This window comes from Stigmatopora argus, chromosome 19 (genome assembly GCF_051989625.1).
Source record: "Stigmatopora argus isolate UIUO_Sarg chromosome 19, RoL_Sarg_1.0, whole genome shotgun sequence".
NCBI classification, from domain to species: Eukaryota; Metazoa; Chordata; class Actinopteri; order Syngnathiformes; family Syngnathidae; genus Stigmatopora; species Stigmatopora argus.
In genome coordinates, this window is record NC_135405.1 from 7,195,312 (window position 1) to 7,213,381 (window position 18,070).

The 18,070-nt window shown below is 38.7% G+C and overlaps 1 protein-coding gene across 1 annotated transcript in view; it reads left to right on the forward strand.

The window, feature by feature from the left end:
• ryr3 (ryanodine receptor 3) overlaps positions 1–18,070 on the forward strand; it is a 64,825-nt gene that overhangs the window by 45,350 nt on the left and 1,405 nt on the right. The window contains exons 63-106 of the mRNA XM_077586570.1: positions 79–128; positions 264–324; positions 411–649; positions 761–842; positions 1,287–1,417; positions 1,526–1,644; positions 1,720–1,918; positions 2,008–2,102; positions 2,213–2,358; positions 2,464–2,551; positions 2,619–2,711; positions 2,913–3,080; positions 3,246–3,305; positions 3,375–3,509; positions 3,901–4,013; positions 5,676–6,054; positions 7,121–7,233; positions 7,311–7,362; positions 7,439–7,495; positions 7,702–7,801; positions 7,885–7,964; positions 8,050–8,126; positions 8,222–8,295; positions 8,615–8,629; positions 9,149–9,229; positions 9,316–9,404; positions 9,508–9,636; positions 9,726–9,830; positions 10,204–10,285; positions 10,369–11,651; positions 11,721–11,773; positions 11,850–12,012; positions 12,549–12,635; positions 12,821–13,012; positions 13,349–13,479; positions 14,120–14,162; positions 14,366–14,493; positions 14,773–14,833; positions 14,967–15,113; positions 15,306–15,440; positions 15,740–15,896; positions 16,004–16,068; positions 17,215–17,315; positions 17,389–17,440. Coding sequence (XP_077442696.1) covers positions 79–128; positions 264–324; positions 411–649; positions 761–842; positions 1,287–1,417; positions 1,526–1,644; positions 1,720–1,918; positions 2,008–2,102; positions 2,213–2,358; positions 2,464–2,551; positions 2,619–2,711; positions 2,913–3,080; positions 3,246–3,305; positions 3,375–3,509; positions 3,901–4,013; positions 5,676–6,054; positions 7,121–7,233; positions 7,311–7,362; positions 7,439–7,495; positions 7,702–7,801; positions 7,885–7,964; positions 8,050–8,126; positions 8,222–8,295; positions 8,615–8,629; positions 9,149–9,229; positions 9,316–9,404; positions 9,508–9,636; positions 9,726–9,830; positions 10,204–10,285; positions 10,369–11,651; positions 11,721–11,773; positions 11,850–12,012; positions 12,549–12,635; positions 12,821–13,012; positions 13,349–13,479; positions 14,120–14,162; positions 14,366–14,493; positions 14,773–14,833; positions 14,967–15,113; positions 15,306–15,440; positions 15,740–15,896; positions 16,004–16,068; positions 17,215–17,315; positions 17,389–17,440 — 6,010 coding nt within the window. The remainder of the gene's footprint in view (positions 1–78; positions 129–263; positions 325–410; positions 650–760; positions 843–1,286; positions 1,418–1,525; positions 1,645–1,719; positions 1,919–2,007; positions 2,103–2,212; positions 2,359–2,463; positions 2,552–2,618; positions 2,712–2,912; positions 3,081–3,245; positions 3,306–3,374; positions 3,510–3,900; positions 4,014–5,675; positions 6,055–7,120; positions 7,234–7,310; positions 7,363–7,438; positions 7,496–7,701; positions 7,802–7,884; positions 7,965–8,049; positions 8,127–8,221; positions 8,296–8,614; positions 8,630–9,148; positions 9,230–9,315; positions 9,405–9,507; positions 9,637–9,725; positions 9,831–10,203; positions 10,286–10,368; positions 11,652–11,720; positions 11,774–11,849; positions 12,013–12,548; positions 12,636–12,820; positions 13,013–13,348; positions 13,480–14,119; positions 14,163–14,365; positions 14,494–14,772; positions 14,834–14,966; positions 15,114–15,305; positions 15,441–15,739; positions 15,897–16,003; positions 16,069–17,214; positions 17,316–17,388; positions 17,441–18,070) is intronic.

Below are 18,070 nucleotides of genomic sequence, written 5' to 3' on the forward strand. Positions count from 1 at the left end.
ATATAGAATTTTCTTTCTTTCTACTATGCATTTGTTCAGTTCAGCTCAGTTTTGCTTATCCTGTTTTTTTTCTCCCAGCCTTTTCTGTAAGCTGGCAGCTCTTGTCAGACATAGAATTTCACTCTTTGGTAAGGCTGTCCTCTTTCACCTTCTTTTTCCTGCCTCTTTCAGTCGTTCAGATGGCACTACTAGAATTTTGGACAATAGAAAAATGCCCCATAAGCAAAAAATTGATTGCAAATTGATTTTTCCCCCCCTCATAGGAAGTGACTCTTCAATGATGGTCAGCTGCCTTCATATTCTCACTCACTCACTGGACACCAGGCAAGTATTATCCAGAGATCATTATTGTAACTTTAGACAGGTCAATTCAAAAGTGTTTAATAACTTTACCTACCTTTTTCTCTCAGAACAGTGATGAAGTCAGGTACCGAGCTGGTTAAAGCTGGGTTTCGGGCCTTCTTTGAGAATGCAGCGGAAGACTTGGAGAAGCTTCTGGAGATGCTCAAACTTGGGAAGTTCATGCAGTCACGTGCCCAGATGAAGAGCGTCAGTCAGAGCATTAATTATGTGACTGTGGCACTTCTGCCCATCCTCACTGCTTTATTTGATCACATCAAAACTCACAAGTTTGGAGTCAACCTGCTTTGTAAGTGTCCCCTTCCATGTCCAACATTTAAGCAGCTTATATCTCGTCTCCTTGTGATATTACGCCCTTTTTATGTAAAAAAAACACAATGTAGATGTATCTGTGTTTCAGTGGATGACGTTCAGCTATCCTGCTACCGAGTATTAACTTGTTATTACTCTCTGGGAACAGGAAAGAACATCTTTGTGGAAAGGTAGAACACATGAGCAACATGGTTGCTACTTTGAATTTGGATATATTTATTTATTTTTGCATTTGCAATACTGTATGTGGGTGCAGAATGGTTTATGTTCTGTACCCGTCTTTTCAAATATGGCCAAGGGATATTTTTTGTAAATCGGATTAAATGCATTACGTGTTAACCATAAAATCTATTGAAATAGAAAAAAATCAACAAGAAGCAAGTTTTGGGGACAAAAAATATGGTTGGATAAGTTTTTTTTAATCAAGTTTACGTAATTAAAAAGTCGGTATTTAAATTAATATATACATACTTTTGAATCAAGTTCCTCCATTAGTTGATTTCGGGTTATTTGTAGCAGTGATGACTGCATCTAACTTCTGTCCTTATAAAGTTGTTTAATATCATTGTTTAATATTTCGGATGTACAAACACTATGTTGATGCTGGCTTGCAGGCATTTGCCAGCAATTGGTGAGAGCCTGGCCACTTTAGTGGGTGCCATGCCTGTAGCATTCCTGGAACCTCATCTGAACACCCACAACCCGCTGTCTGTTTTCAACACCAAGACGCCACGCGAGCGAGCCAGTTAGTCTCTTCTGCTTATATACTGTGTTATTATCCAATATACATACATTGATTAAATAATGCATCACAGAAACATCATGTTTTTAAATAATAGTCTTACCTCTGCAGTCCTAAGTATGCCGGATACGGTGGAGGAAATGTGTCCAGAGATGCCACGTCTTGACAAGCTGCTGAAGGATGTCAACGATGTCTCAGAGACCGGCGCACGCTACAATGAGATGCCTCAGGTGACATTTGAATCTTGGGCCGTTAAAATTCTGAGTTTGGTGTCTCTATCATGCATTCCTGAACATCCCCTCCAGGTGATTGAGGTGATCCTACCTATGCTGTGCAACTACCTGTCTTACTGGTGGGAAAAAGGTCCAGAAAACCCACCCCTGAGCGGTGAGTGCTGCACCATGGTGACGTCTGAACACCTCAGCATCATTCTTGGGAACATTCTAAAGATCCTCAACAACAACCTGGGCATTGACGATGCCCCATGGATGAAACGGATTGCAGGTGAGACACTCTGCAAAATGGAAGGGATAAACTCTTTGAAAATATGATGAAATCATGGGAATCTATAAAATGCTTTGTCCCTTGTCTAGTCTACTCTCAGCCTATTATTAGTAAAGCAGGAGCTGGTCTGCTGAGAACCCACTTTTTACCAACACTGAACAAACTGAAGAAGAAGACAGTGAAGGTAGAAGCAAATTCAAGTAATGGCAATATTGATTTTTATTTTACTTTTGCTTCAGTGCTGCAATTTTTTTTCATTAAGTCGGGAGTGTAGAGGTAAATCATGTGTTATAGGTTGTTTCTGAAGAGGAGTTGTTGAAAGCTGACAGCAAAAGTGACAATCAGGAGGCAGAGCTTCTCATCTTGGATGAGTTTGCTGTGCTCTGCCGAGACCTCTACGCATTCTACCCCATGCTCATTCGCTATGTAGACATCAACAGGTAGAGTTAAAGATTATTTTATTCAACTCTTACAGGTGTCCTTGCATTATTGAGTCATGGCCTCAGTGACATAATAGTTCTCATTCCTCTTTTGGTCTGAACCAGGTCCAGATGGCTGAAAGAACCTGACTCAGACTCCACTGAGCTTTTCAGAATGGTGGCGGATATCTTCATTCTCTGGTGCAAGTCACATGTAAGTTACGTGTTTAGCAAATTTGCATACATCTATGTGCTTAATATTCTCTCTTTTTCACCCTTAGAATTTCAAGCGTGAAGAGCAAAACTTTGTCGTGCAGAATGAGATCAATAATTTGGGTTTCCTTACTGAAGAAGGCAAGACAAAAATGTCTAAGGTAAAAATAGGTGATGGTTAAGTTCTGAAAAGTTAAGCAAATGGGTAACTTGGATTGGTAATAGATTTGATCAGGTTTTAATGTGGCAAAAGTAACTGGAAACAGGCTTTTAAATCTTAAATGATCAGTCAGAAGCTTCCGTGGGAAAGAATAAAGAGCATACTAATGAATTACCTAATGAGATGTTTTTAATTACTGTAGTCTGGCGGTGATCAAGAGAGGAAACACAAACGTCGTCGAGGAGAGTACTACTCAATCCATACCTCTTTGATTGTGGCTGCTCTGAAGAAAATGCTCCCCATCGGCCTCAACATGTGCACCCCAGGGGACCAGGAGCTCATTTCTTTAGCTAAAGTCCGCTACAGTCTGGTGCGACTTGTCTCTTAACATTGAATTATTGCCCACTTTTGAACTTGTAGATTTATCGTGATTTTCTTCTCGTGTCCATCCTCTATCACAAAATTTATAGTTTTCTATAGCCCTACTTGTCACTGTCAAGTTTAAATGCTAAGCATTATTTTGTTCTGGTCTCAGAAAGATACTGATGATGAAGTGAAGGACCACTTGCGTCAGAACCTTCATCTGCAGGACAAGGTTGGCTCTATAATAGCTCATCATTGAATGGTCTACCTTCACAATCCCTCAATAACTATTTTCTTGTAGTCTGATGATCCAGCAGTCCAGTGGCAGTTGAACCTGTACAAAGACATCATGATGAAAAGTGCCCAGCCAGTAAAACCTGAGAACACAGTGGATCGGGTTCAGAGTATATCAGCAGCAGTTTTCCATCTGGAACAGGTTAAAAAAAAAACTTTTCAGTGTTGTTGATAACACAAATGATATACTGTTCTATATAATAGAATAAAATCAATACAGGTGCATTTTTTTTCTACTAAAGATCCTGGCACTGTCAACAGTATTTATTTATTTTTGGTCGCAACAGTAAGTTAAAAAAATATTTGGTCAATTATGTAGGTTGCCTTATTTATAGTGCAATGCATTCTATTTTTGCATGGCAACCACAATTAATCATTAAATTTATAGTCCGTCTATGGCTATCAAAATTGGGCGTTGCTTTATTTATGAAGATGAGTCTTTAAATTGCACCTGAGTGTAAAAGTGTTAACTATGATTTTAACACAAAAACAAGTACTTTTCAAGTAATGGATGATTTTTTTTTCCTGTTCAGGTGGAGCAACCTTTAAGAAATAAGAAGTGCGTGTGGCAGAAGCTGCTTTCCAAACAGCGTAAACGGGCTGTGGTGGCCTGCTTTCGAATGGCACCCCTTTACAATCTCCCTAGGTAAGAGTACCCTTGTTTCAAAATAACGAAACAATGTCAATAATTTCAATATTGACATTATGAAATTGATTTAAGTAGAGATGTTGTTTCTTCGCAGGCTAACTTAAAAATAAACATCAATCCCCAACTAGTGTTGGGGGATTGGAATTTGTGTGGCCACGTAAACCCTCATCTCCTCCCTAATGACATTATCTCCTCTGTGTTGTTTTCTTGCATAATACTACCTCATCCTTCCCTTAGATACAAAAATAATAATTACTTCCTGAATGGCTATCGGGAGGTTTGGCTGGAAAGGGCTTTCAAAGCCTACAGCTTTGACCGCTTGTTCTCGCTGCTGACGGTAAAGTGAAACTACGGGGCGAATGTTTCATCTTTCAATCCCCTCCTCCTCTTCATCCCCCCAGGCTGTTGACAGATGAACGCCAAGCAGCCATTTTTTTTAGCACTGTTGATTCTGATTGGTCAACTAGAATGAATCAGAAAGTCAAAATTTGCAAATGCACCTTGAAAAAATGTTTTAAAAAGAAAAACATTTCAGATGATGGTAAATAGGCTTAAGATACATTTGGTTGCAGAAATAAATACTTTTCTGGCTATAAGTAGCACCAGTCAAATAATACACAACGAAGAAGAAATATATATATATATATATATATATATATATATATATATATATATATATATATATATATATATATATATATATATATATATATATATATATATATTTTTTGGGAAGGCAATTTTTTGTTTCCACAGAAACAAAGAACAAACGTAAGTTAAAGTAGCAATAGAAAAATGGAGGGGAACAGGATCATGAGACATCTGTTAACATAAGTTTTTACTGATAACTCTAGCCTAAAAAACTAAATAACAGGCTGAGAAAAAAAAAAACACATATATTTATATCACATTTGGGTATAGATGGCAAGACCAGCCAAATTATGAAAAAAGTAAGATTTCTAGTCCGTAAAATACGTTTTTATAGGTTACTCCCCCTCTGTACATTTGTACAATCATGCTAAGACAATGTAGTATGTACTCAATGGTCACAAAATTATGCACACTTTCATCATCTAATGAGCTCCATTGCAAGTGTTGCAAATGCAACTCTGCCTTTACAAACATAACCAAAATCTGAAGTCACAAATACAGTCTCCTGACCTGGATGTGTTCAGTCTTGCAGTGCAGATAGTATCAAAGAATCACAGTCTGTGCCTGCTTTTACCCCTCTCGTGGCATTAAATCGATTGCCACAATCTGAGCAGGCAGAGAATGTGATCGACTATAGAGCTTTTTCCTAATCTGTTATCTTTGTAAAGGTAGACTCACTGTTGTATTGGATCACATTAGTGACAGTGTTCCTAATGTTGTGTCTGGTAAAAAAAAAATCTCCATGCATTTTCTTTTTCAATCCAATAAATAATTAGATGGGCTAGGCTCCAACAGCCCCCGCAATTTCATCTTGATGTATTAAAGACACACGTGTGACCAGTCAGAAAAGCCAGTGGGTCCCACACCACCCTGCCTGAGATGCACTATTTTGGAATCGCACCCTGACATTGCTCCCTCCTACCGCCTCCAAAACCACACCAGAACCCAACCCTAATGCCGCTTTACCTCCCTCCTCACCCATTCCTTCCATTCCTCCCCCCTCCCCAGGCATCGTGCTATCAACCTCTTCATCCCGGCCTATCAGAGAATATGGATAGAGGCAGAGGAGTACTCCTTTGAGGAAAAGCTAGTGCAGGATTTGGCAGTAAGTACTGGGCGGCCCGTGTCCTGTGTGCCCCGCGTTGGCACCCTTCTGGCAGTCCTGCCCGCCGATCGCCTCTTTAGCTCTGTGCCAGTTGAGTCTTGGGAGCGCACCTGGGTGGGGACCTCGCCCAAGGCATCCAGGGCACCCCGTTCTAGGTGCGCGAAACCCTTCAAACAGAGATCTGTTCGAGGGCAAAGACTGCATGATCGACTCAGGAGGCACAGGGCCAGCTCTGGCCCTCACAGCTCTAGAAAACCAGGCTATACCGGTCCGATAGCAGGGGTAAGGAGGGCCGCTCGTTAGACACCGTCGCTCCATGTTGTCAGATCTGGATCCAACCCATCAGTGGTTCTTTGGCTGTTCTGTGTAAGTCTGTGAAGGTGGTGATATCGTAGGTTCTGTGGCCGTGACGTCAGTGGCATGCTCGCGCCGCCATTTAAAGATCATATTTCAAATGAAGCTCAGGGTAAATAGTCAGGACTATGAAGGAGTGCTTTCATTTGTTATCATGGTTTTTGAATGATTACTTTTAGAAAAGCCAAACTCATTTAGTTTTGATGTACAGTTCAATCTGGATACTCCCCAACCCCATACTTGGTCAGCAAGTCATTAATGTCTTATTCTATAGATATACTTATTCACATCTGTCTAAAATCCTGTATATTTGAGCGCGCTGAACCATGCTCATAATTATTTGTTTACTTGATCTCACGCGGTTGAAAAATGCTAATTCAATAGCAAGGCCTGGGTAGAATTTATGCAATCAATAAAAACACTACAACAATGACACGAAGACTGCACGTAAACGACAGACAAGATCTATATGCGTTTTATTTGTTTTTCCCCAAAGTTAATAATAACCGCCACCTTGCAGACTTAAAAAAAGAAACAAGAAAAAACATTTTGAAAAACATAAAGCAGAAATATTGCTGTAATACTGTTGTTATGAAGTGAAAGCTAGGGATAGAGTTGTCATAAGGAATTTATACTGTTCAGGTGTTTTTTACTAGGAGTTTCTTTTAGGGTTGTTTGGTATAAACTGCCTTTCGACTTTGGTAATTGGTTTAAATATTGGCGATTTGGGACAGGTTCATTTTTCATGTTCAAAATCACTTGATGGCTGTTCGCTGTAACATGCATGTGATTGTGAACCCTTCTTTACTCACCCTGTCCTACCCACAATTCATCTAGACTTGACAATTTGCATTTGCATGAGTCATTCCCGTGTTCAATTGTCCATCATTGAACACATCAATTAATCAAAGAGGTAATGGGGTAAAAAAAAAAGATTGCTGTTGAGTGTAAATTATGTCTGAACTAATCTTTCCACACCTGTTGGACTATGCAGAAAACTCCAATGAAAATAGTGGAGGAAGATGAAGAAGAGGTGGCTGAAGTCCAGCCGGACCCCCTACACCAACTCATTCTCCATTTTAGCCACAACGCTCTGACAGAAAGAAGGTACGGCAGTAAAAGACGCCAACATTGCAGAAAGTCTATGTTGGAATTTTGTTTTATTACCTGTATTTTTTTCCCAGTCACTTGGAAGAAGATCCTTTGTATATCGCGTATGCTGACATGATGGCAAAGGTCATTCTTTTTTTCTATTTTTCTGTAAAGGAAATGTAGATAAATAGACTTTGAATGTACACCTTTGTATTCTAAGAGCTGTGCAGAGGATGAAGAAGAAGAGGATGAAGAAGAAAAAGAGAAGACGTTTGAGGTCTGCATGCACAACTCGAAACACGGTCTAGTGGCAAATTAGTGTGCTTTGGAAAATGTAGGAATTATTCCATTTCACTTCATTATAAAAACAAAGAAACGATATGTCTGTCTACATTAAATACAGTGTAGTACATGGGAATTTTTATCATCTGAAATGTCCACCATTTATTACATTTTGCCAGTTATGTCTATATGTGCCATCAGGAAAAAGAGATGGAAAAACAGAAGATCTTGTATCAGCAGGCTAGGCTGCACGCTCGTGGGGCGGCTGAAATGGTGTTGCAGATGATTAGTGCCAGCAAAGGTAAAGAATGCTGAGCTTTTCTCAAAAGAAAAAGAAAAAGCACTTTTCCCCAGTTTCCAAATCAGAATTTTACATATCCCCAGGGCATCTTGGCCCCATGGTGACTTGCACTCTGAAACTCGGCATTTCCATCTTAAATGGAGGCAATGTTCAAGTGCAGCAGGTGAGTTTGCATATGACTATTCCCATATGAATTTTATGAGTGACATCCTTCCTTTTACTGGATTCCCTTTTGGCCTTTCCCTCAGAAAATGCTGGATTATTTGAAAGAGAAAAGAGATGCTGGTTTTTTCAAAAGCCTCTCAGGACTGATGCAGTCATGCAGGTATAGCTGTGTATTATGATTAATTCCGTGGAAAGGGCTTAGACGGTATAAATTACTCTCTAGTAGTCATTATATAACTTGTGGATTTCTGCTAGTGTCCTGGACTTGAACGCCTTTGAGAGGCAGAATAAGGCAGAAGGTCTTGGCATGGTCACAGAAGAAGGCTCAAGTGAGTCCCAATATATTAGAGATATTTAAGTTTTTACAGTTCTTTGTATGATTTCCTTTGCATGAGTTGATGAGCCATGTAAGAGATACTCTTAAGTTTAATGCAATTGGTCTGAAACATTAAATTAGGTTTTAAAACCCAAACATGGTCACTTAGTTATTGACAGGTTATCCAGATGTACTAGTCTTAATTGCATGGCTATGTTTCTAATGTGTGTTCTTCATACTTTGTTTTAATTCACTGTCCTCCCCTTTACATATGTCTTCATGTATTGTCTCTTTCCTCTCATTCCAAAAAAAATAAAACACATCGATGGCAGTCCACACAGAGCGGGGTAAATAACTAATTAAGCGCATCTTTAATGTTTCAAAAATAAATGTCCCATCATGCTTTGCCATTCCTGTTACTAACCTAATGCATGCTGAATGATTGAATCTCAAATGCCATTACTTATACTTTATTTCTGTCACCATTTCTATCAGGTTGTCATTTGCTATGACGAGCTTAATTGCATTTAATTAAGGATGGTTAAAGTGTAAATAGTGTGATCCATTCCTTAGCACAATCTTGCTTTTTGACTTGGAGCGATTTCACTATCCATTTTTTTTTTAGGAATGTATCTTTATTTTATTTTATTTATTTATTTTACTGCAATTTACATTACAGCATAGCTTGTTGGCTGGCTTTTCTGATTTGAATATGTTTTTTTAAGTGTTACTGTGTGCCACTTTTTATTAATGTAAACCGATCGTTCTGTATGCATTGCTTATCAGGAAAATATTCATTGAATGATGTTCAGATGTTTTTTACTACAGTATTTGGCATAAATCAACACCATGTGTTCTTTCAAAAGGTTCCAAAGTGTTACTGAATGATGAGTTTACAAAAGATCTGTTCCGATTTTTGCAACTTCTGTGTGAGGGTCACAATGGGGGTGAGTCGAATTTATCACAGTTTTGAAGCCTTGCTCTTTATTTATTTATTTTTAACAAATATATAATACATATTGCTTCTCATTAGAGTTCCAAAACTTCCTGAGAACACAAACTGGAAACACAACCACGGTCAACATTATTATCAGTACTGTTGACTACTTGCTCCGCCTTCAAGTAAGTTTAGAACACAAATGCAAAAAACATCCAACATTGTAAAAATTCAAAGTATTGCAATAGTTCATTTTCCTTCCAGCAGTAATATGCTCTTCCTTTTTAGGAATCAATCAGTGACTTCTACTGGTATTATTCTGGCAAAGACATCATTGATGAGACTGGCAAAGTTAACTTCTCCAAAGCCTTATATGTGGCAAAGCAGATATTTAACTCGCTTACTGAATATATCCAGGTACAAAATTATGCATTTATGTAATATGCAATAAGTACACGATGCTTCTAAGAAGGAATTGTAGGTGACTCGTCATGTGCCTCTTCTAGGGTCCATGTATTGGGAACCAACAGAGTCTTGCTCACAGCCGATTGTGGGATGCAGTTGTTGGTTTTTTGCATGTTTTTGCCAACATGCAGATGAAACTCTCCCAGGTATTCAACAATCTTCTTTTTTTGTAATTGGTTTGAACGTATCTTACAAAATGTTGCTTCATAATATTCTTTCTTAGCAACGTTCTTCGTTGTGTGTCAAAAAAAGTCCAAATAATGACATCTTTCTTCTAACATCATCATCACCATGGTGTTGAATATAGAATAGTAAAATAGTGTATTTTGTTGAAATCCCAATTGTACGACATCGATGCACACTTACAAATGATCCGGTTTTCCCTCTATGCGTATTTTATTATTCTTTGTGACACGAGCAATGACAAGAAAAGCAGTCCTGTTTTTTCCTTGTTGGATCTTGTAGAGTCGTGTGCTTTTACTAAAATACTACTACAAAGGTTTTTGTGTTTCCTTGTAGGATGCCAGTCAGATTGAACTACTAAAAGAGCTAATGGATTTACAGAAGGACATGATTGTCATGCTGCTGTCTCTCCTAGAAGGTATTTGACTTTTTCTTTATTTTTATACCCAATTTCTCATTGGCATGTGCAGTCAATGAAAATGTACAATGTCATGATCCCAGGCAATGTTGTCAATGGCATGATCGGGAAGCAGATGGTCGACACACTTGTGGAGTCTTCTAACAACGTTGAGATGATCCTGAAATTCTTCGATATGTTCCTCAAGTTGAAGGACTTGACAACATCTGACAATTTCAAGGAGTACGACCCCGAGTGCAAGGGCATCATCTCAAAGAAAGAGTTCCAGAAATCCATGGAGAGCCAAAAGCAGTACAGCCAATCGGAGATCGAGTTCCTACTCTCTTGCGCGGAAGCCGACGAGAACGACATGTTCAACTACAAGGAGTTCGTGGAGCGATTCCACGAGCCGGCGAAAGATATCGGATTCAACGTAGCCGTGCTGCTGACGAACCTGTCCGAACACATGCCGCACGACACCAGGCTGGCGAGCTTCTTGGATCTGGCCGAGAGCGTGCTGAGCTACTTCGAGCCGTACCTGGGCCGCATCGAAATCAACGGCAGCGCTAAACGCATCGAGCGGGTGTATTTCGAGATCAGCGAGTCCAGCCGGGAACAGTGGGAGAAGCCGCAAGTCAAAGAGTCCAAACGCCAATTCATCTTTGACGTGGTCAACGAGGGAGGCGAGAGTGAGAAGATGGAGATGTTTGTCAATTTCTGCGAGGACACCATTTTTGAGATGCAGCTGGCCTCACAAATATCGGAACCGGATATTGTGGAACAGCTGGAGAAGGAGGAAGAGGAGGACGTATTCACCATCCTTGATGAACTGGCTGAAGAAGAAGAGGGGTCCTCAGAGTCTACCTCTGCTTTTTCTTCCGCTTGCCGCTCGATGAAGAAGAAGTTTCGCCACGTACGTCAAATGGTTTCTGTTAAAAACATCCGCAAGAATCTCAGGAAACTTAAGAAACTGAGCATAAAGGAGATGATCACCTCCTCCTTTTTCTTTTTCTGGATGCTCTTCACCGGTTTCTTTAGAGGAATTCGCAACCTCGTATTTGGTCTCTTCCACATCATCTGGTGTTCCATGTTCGGTGGCGGCTTGGTCGAAGGTGCAAAGAACATGAAAGTGACAGATATCCTGGGAAATATGCCTGATCCCACTCAGTTTGGCATCCACGGAGATTCCATTGAAGGCGAGAAGTTAGAGACCGCAGAGTCTTCAGGTGGATCCAACGCAACCATGGTTCCGCCGCCGGATGTCGCTGAGGTTGATACCATGTTGGAAATGCTAAACATGCCCAAAAGAGAAGGCGGAAAACTGGTGGAGCACGGACTAGGGGACGTCTCGGAACACAACGCTGATATCTTCACCTCAGAGCACAAGGTTTGTTGACATGAATTGAAGAACCTAATCACTTTGGGCTGGTGTAATGTTGATCAATCTGTGATGCAGAAAGCTGCTGCCAAGGCTGACGAATCCCCCAAAAGTGAACCCGAGAAAGCAGAGTGAGTCTTCCAAATGCGAGACAAAGGGTGATGTACAAAATAGTGTTTGAACATTGCAGATTTTATGTGTATATAGCACAGAGAACCAGGAGAAAGAGGACCAACCAAGGAAAGAAGAAGCAAAGGAACCAGCCACAGGGGAAAAGCCCAAAGCAAAATCAAGTCGACCCAAAGAAGCGTCTCCTGCCTTCATGAGCAATGTCTTTTCTACACTTGATGTCTATCTGACCAAATTGCTGGTGAGACTTTAGACACATTCTTAAAAAATAATTGTCTCCTTTGAAAGTAATCTTACTATTACTCAAATTTTATATTTTTCCATGGCCCTTTAAACCACTTGATCTTAAAAGTAGAATTAGTAGTTGTACTTCTTTGTAAAATTAGAAAATACTTTTTCAAGTAAAGCAGGTTGACTGCGTGTGTTTGAGTACTTGTATATACACCACATGTGTCAAAGTGGTGGCCCGGGGGCCAAATCTTGCCCCCCGCATCATTTTGTGTGGCCCGGGAAAGTAAATCATGAGTGCCGACTCTCTGTTTTAGGATCAAATTAAAATGATAGATGTATATTATATTTCCTGATTTTCCCCCTTTTGAATACATAATTTTAATTTTTTAATCATTTTTTTCTGTTTTTTGTTCAAAAATCATTTTGTAAAATCTAAAAATATATTTAAAAAAAGCTAAAATAAACAGAGTCTGACACCCCTGCTATACACTCTTACACGCATTTTTTTTTATATGTTCATGTTTCTATTTAACTATTTGTGTACAGAATTATCTGGCTCGCAACTTCTACAATCTGCGTTTCCTGGCTTTGTTTGTGTGTTTCGCCATCAACTTCATTCTGCTATTCTACAAGGTAAACATAGTAGCAACTTAAACAATGTTACTCAAGAAGCATATAACCCAATACAATTGTGATCGCATCGTACTGGCTGATTTTCCATGATTATTATATTAACAATTGAAGGGAAAAAGAAAAAAATGTTTGATTAGAGTATAATCAATAGACAAGGTTAATGCATACCGTATTTTAAAATGTAGGTCACTGCTGAGGACGACGGAGAGGGAGATGGTGAAAATAACTGGGAAGGTGATGACCAGGACACGCTCTTTGACATGGATGAATTTGTTCTTCAAGAGAGCTCTGGATATATGTTGCCAACCCTGCGCTTCCTGGCTATATTCCACACCGTTATCTCGCTGGTGTGTTTGGTGGGATACTACTGTCTGAAGGTGGGCAACTTCAAAATGGCTTTGAACCCAAAGTGCTGAATTGGTTCAAGCACAACAAAAAGGCAGAATTCAAAGATATCTTGCAACTAGTTTTAATTTTTGACTAAAATTATTTATACATCGAAGTATTTCTCACATTAATTTATTTATATTTGTATGTATAAAAGTAAATAACGCTGTGTTGGCTGTATGGCTATTGGCATTTAGTCCTCTACATTTGTTAAACAAGCAATTCCCGCATGGTTACAGCTATACAGTATTTGAACATTTAAACTTTTAGTTTAAATCAAAATCTCAATTGTTTGTTATTAGTAACCTGCATTGTTTAAACTTTAGGTTCCTTTGGTGGTGTTCAAGCGAGAGAAGGAAATAGCCAGGAAGCTGGAGTTTGACGGCCTTTACATCACCGAGCAACCGGCTGATGAAGATATCAAAGGCCAGTGGGATCGACTTGTCATCAACACTCCGTGAGTCAAAGCTTGTCTTTTCATGACTGCTTTTTACTTTAGTAAAGGTCTAATTTAATTGGCATCAATTTAACCCTTTGACTGCCTAAAGCACATTTTGCAAAAAATTAAAACAGTCTCATGACAGGCCAAAAATGCACAAAATGCCAGAAAACATTTTGAAGTTCGGCCATGGTCCCTACACTCTGTAGAAACAAAATATGTATAATGTTTAGAGTCTGTTAGGTGCCGCCATCTCTTGCCAGGTTGAAGAAATAATGATGCGCTCCAAAATAGCTGGTGAAATGTAAACAAAATGAGTGCGGACGAATATTTTACTGGACTTTTTTCGGCTTTTAATTGTAAAGTTTTCATTCGAATATTCATTATAAATGTGAATTATCTCAGAGAGCGAATATTGGTATATTTGGATGGGAAATGCTCTCCACAACATCAGAAAAGTATAGAAATGAAGGGTATAGAACCTTCATATATTAGAAAATGATTTTTTTTTGGAGGCATAAATCCTCCCAGCATTGGGCAGCCTTAGGGTTAACAGAATCAATGCATTTCAAAATAAATAAATACAAATGGGTAGTAGATATTCAAAAAATAATCATTTGAAATGGAACTAACAAATGTATTTCATTTTCTATAACAGGTCTTTTCCCAATAACTACTGGGACAAGTTCATCAAACGCAAGGTGAGTGTAAACAAAGTCACACAACCATTATAATTCTCACTTTCATCAATCCATATCATGGAGTTCTAGTTACCATGGCAATTAAAATGTAAGCATGGTGTGGCTGTCCAACAAAAGTAGTTGTGACCCACATGCACATGGTTTATGTCTGTTACACAATTGACTGAACTCCTACATCTCCCTCTGTGCGCACGTGTTTATAGGTGATAAACAAATACGGAGACTTGTATGGTGCCGAGCGCATCGCCGAGCTCTTGGGCCTGGATAAGAGTGCACTGGACTTTGACCCCACGGTGGAGACGGTAGAGAAAGAAGCTTCTCTGGTCTCCTGGTAATAAGACCGATGCGCTCTCAAGCCATGATGTTTTATTGAATGACGACTTAAGTACAATTTTGAAACTCAAGACTCCTAACTATGCAAATAGTAGCACTATATTGATTTTTTGCATGGGGCATTTCCGTATAGTGGAATACACTGGGCTCAGAAAAATGCATTTATAGCTGTCTACATTTTAAAACTAGACTACATTATTTAAAAAAAAATAGTGGATAAATATGAAATAATTATTGGCTATCTAATGACATTGTGCTTTTGTGATCCTGTGGACAGGCTCAGCTCCATTGACACTAAATACCACATTTGGAAATTGGGAGTGGTTTTGACTGACAATGTGAGTGGATGGTAAAACAAGAGTGTTTCTTTGTCAGATAGCTATGCATTTATGTATTTAAAAAAGTTTCGGTAACATACAGAAGATGAATTTAAATATATTATATTTAGAAAATATACTTTATACTTCACAGTCCTTCCTGTATCTCATCTGGTATACAATCATGTCCATTTTTGGACATTTCAACAATTTCTTCTTTGCTGCCCACTTGTTGGACATTGCCATGGGCTTCAAAACCCTCCGTACCATTCTGTCCTCAGTCACACACAATGGCAAACAGGTACGTGTTGTCACCAGCAGAGGGAACCAAAGCACTAGTTCAGCTGTTGAATATTGTTTTTATTACTAATCAGTTTTATTTATTTATTTATTTATGGTGCTATTAGCCTCTAGTTTCAGCTTACATTTTTTTAAATTTACCTTGGCACAATAAATATTGAGAAACACAATTTTAATCCTTCTTTCTTCTCAGTTGGTGCTGACAGTGGGCCTCCTTGCAGTGGTTGTATATCTCTACACTGTGGTGGCCTTCAACTTTTTCCGAAGGTTCTACAATAAGAGCGAAGACGAAGATGAACCTGACATGAAGTGTGACGACATGATGACGGTACGCCAGGACACCTCTGCTACCCTTTTCAACCAAATTGCATTTGAATAATAATCAAAACGAATAAAAGAGGTAGCTTTGTGAAATTAAGCAACCTTGACCAAGGCCATATTTTGGGTGGATAAATGATGAATGGGAGCGGCGTACAATTGAATGAATGCAATTATATTTGAGGAAGGTTTCAGCCTTCAACTAAAGCTTCAAATTGAACAACGTGAAATAGTGCGAACAAAATTAGTTTCTGGCTGCCTTTGAACACTATTTAACAGACTGAATTTCTTGTCTATTCCTGTCTATAGTGCTATTTGTTCCACATGTATGTGGGCGTAAGAGCTGGAGGTGGGATAGGAGATGAGTTGGAGGACCCAGCTGGAGACCCATATGAGCTGTACCGCATTCTTTTTGACATCACCTTCTTCTTCTTTGTTATTGTCATCCTGCTGGCCATCATTCAGGGTATCCGAGAATTTCTTGCTCCCTGATGATCTGGTCTTGAGAATTAAACCTTTGCTTAATTGGAGTGTGCAGCTGCCTCACAGACCGACTTTTCTATCCTGCTGTAGGCTTGATCATCGATGCCTTTGGTGAGCTCAGAGACCAGCAGGAGCAAGTAAAGGAGGATATGGAGGTATGAAATTCTTTGTCTGGAGCAAATCCTGACCACTAGAGTAAAATAGGGTGGTGTATAATGACATTTTTGTCTATCCATATGATACATTTTACCTGTCCAATGTAGCCAAAAAGGCCAATCAGAATATTACAGTGAATGTCAAGCAATGTTCAATCCCCCCCCCAACAATGTAAGAGAAAATTACTCTTTATACTGGAGACCTTCAAAATGTTGACCATACATTGATGCAGTAATAAGTAACTTAAAGTCACACCAGAGTGGATAGAAGTTATACATTTTATTTCAGCAAGACAAAAATTGTACGTTAGAATAACAACGAAATGGAAAACAAGAGGCAAAATAGTCACCTGAACATAACATATATACATGCGCATAGCCCAAACAACACAACATAACTTGTTTAACAAACTGTTCATCTCAGTCTAAATCGCCAACATTAAATTCTTTCAGAAGAATCACTATGCCAACTAAAATTGAATTGGATAACTTTATTCATCCCGTATTTGGGAAATTTCGTTGTCACAGTAGCAAGAGGTTGAGGATGCAGAAAGAGGAAAGGCTTTTTATACATAAATAGATAGGTAATAAGTAAGTTAATAAATAAATACATGAATAAATATATAAATAAGCGTGTTGCTGAAATAAAAAAAATATATGTATACATACATATACACATATATAAGCACATATATACATACATACACATACATATATAAGCACATATATACATACATATATATAAGCACATATATACATACATACACATATATATAAGCACATATATACATACATACACATATAAGCACATATATACATACATACACATATAAGCACATATATACATACATACACATATAAGCACATATATACATACATACACATAGATGTACATGCATGTAAATGCAGTAAAGGATATCTCTAGAGCACTCTCCTCGTGTTTCTCATAGTGAAATGTATATGATACACGGCCCACCAGAGTATAAGTATCAGGCCCAGCCATATGATGAAAGAAACTTTCATTTTATAATCTGATGAGGAAAAAAATGGTAATTGGTTTGTGATAAAAACTTCTAAAAGTTAAGCCGTCATATACATACATCAATCTAAGGCAATTCCTTTTTGTCGTTTTCCTTTCTCCCGCAGACCAAATGTTTTATTTGTGGCATCGGGAACGACTACTTTGATCGGACCCCTCACGGCTTTGAAACTCATACCTTGCAGGAACACAACCTTGCAAATTACCTGTAAGTGCCACGGAGATAGCTTTAACAAAAGTGTCTAATCATCAACATTGTTAATTGCACTTCCTCTTGGTAGGTTCTTCCTGATGTACCTAATTAACAAGGACGAGACGGAACACACAGGCCAGGTACGTGATGAAAACTACAATGAAAATTTCATTTCAAACGAATGCATACGGGACTAGAGGTCCTGCGGTATTCACAGTAAATGGCACACAACAAAAGAAAAAGATGAAGAAAGACATGGACGGATACATCCGATCCTTTTGTTGGTACGTTTCACTTATTTCAGCCCACTTGATGGGTTGCATAAGTGAAGCTTTGCAACAGCAGGAAACAAAGCGTGGGTTCACTTTTGACTTTTCTGCCATTACCTCGTTGCCTGCCTCCTTGAAAGATGCACTATTTTGTCATTTTATAGAAAATTATAAGTAGCTGTAATAAGAACATGCAGGACAAAATAGGCAATATTTACGCTATTGGTCTTTCACATCAGAGCAGCATGTGATGCAGTCATGCTTTTGTCATTTGAATTAAGATATCACATTTTATTTGTCATTTTGAATCTCTCGACTAATCTAATAGAATTTTAACGTGATGCTTTCCATAACGACATGAGCGTATCATTATACTGAAATTGAAGCTATTCTGGAATATTGAAGCGATGCTTTGCAATGTTCTTATTAGTCAAAGCAATCAAATGCGCAGCTAAAAACCTATAAAGGCAAATCATTTAATGACAAAGGTCTAACTGTGGC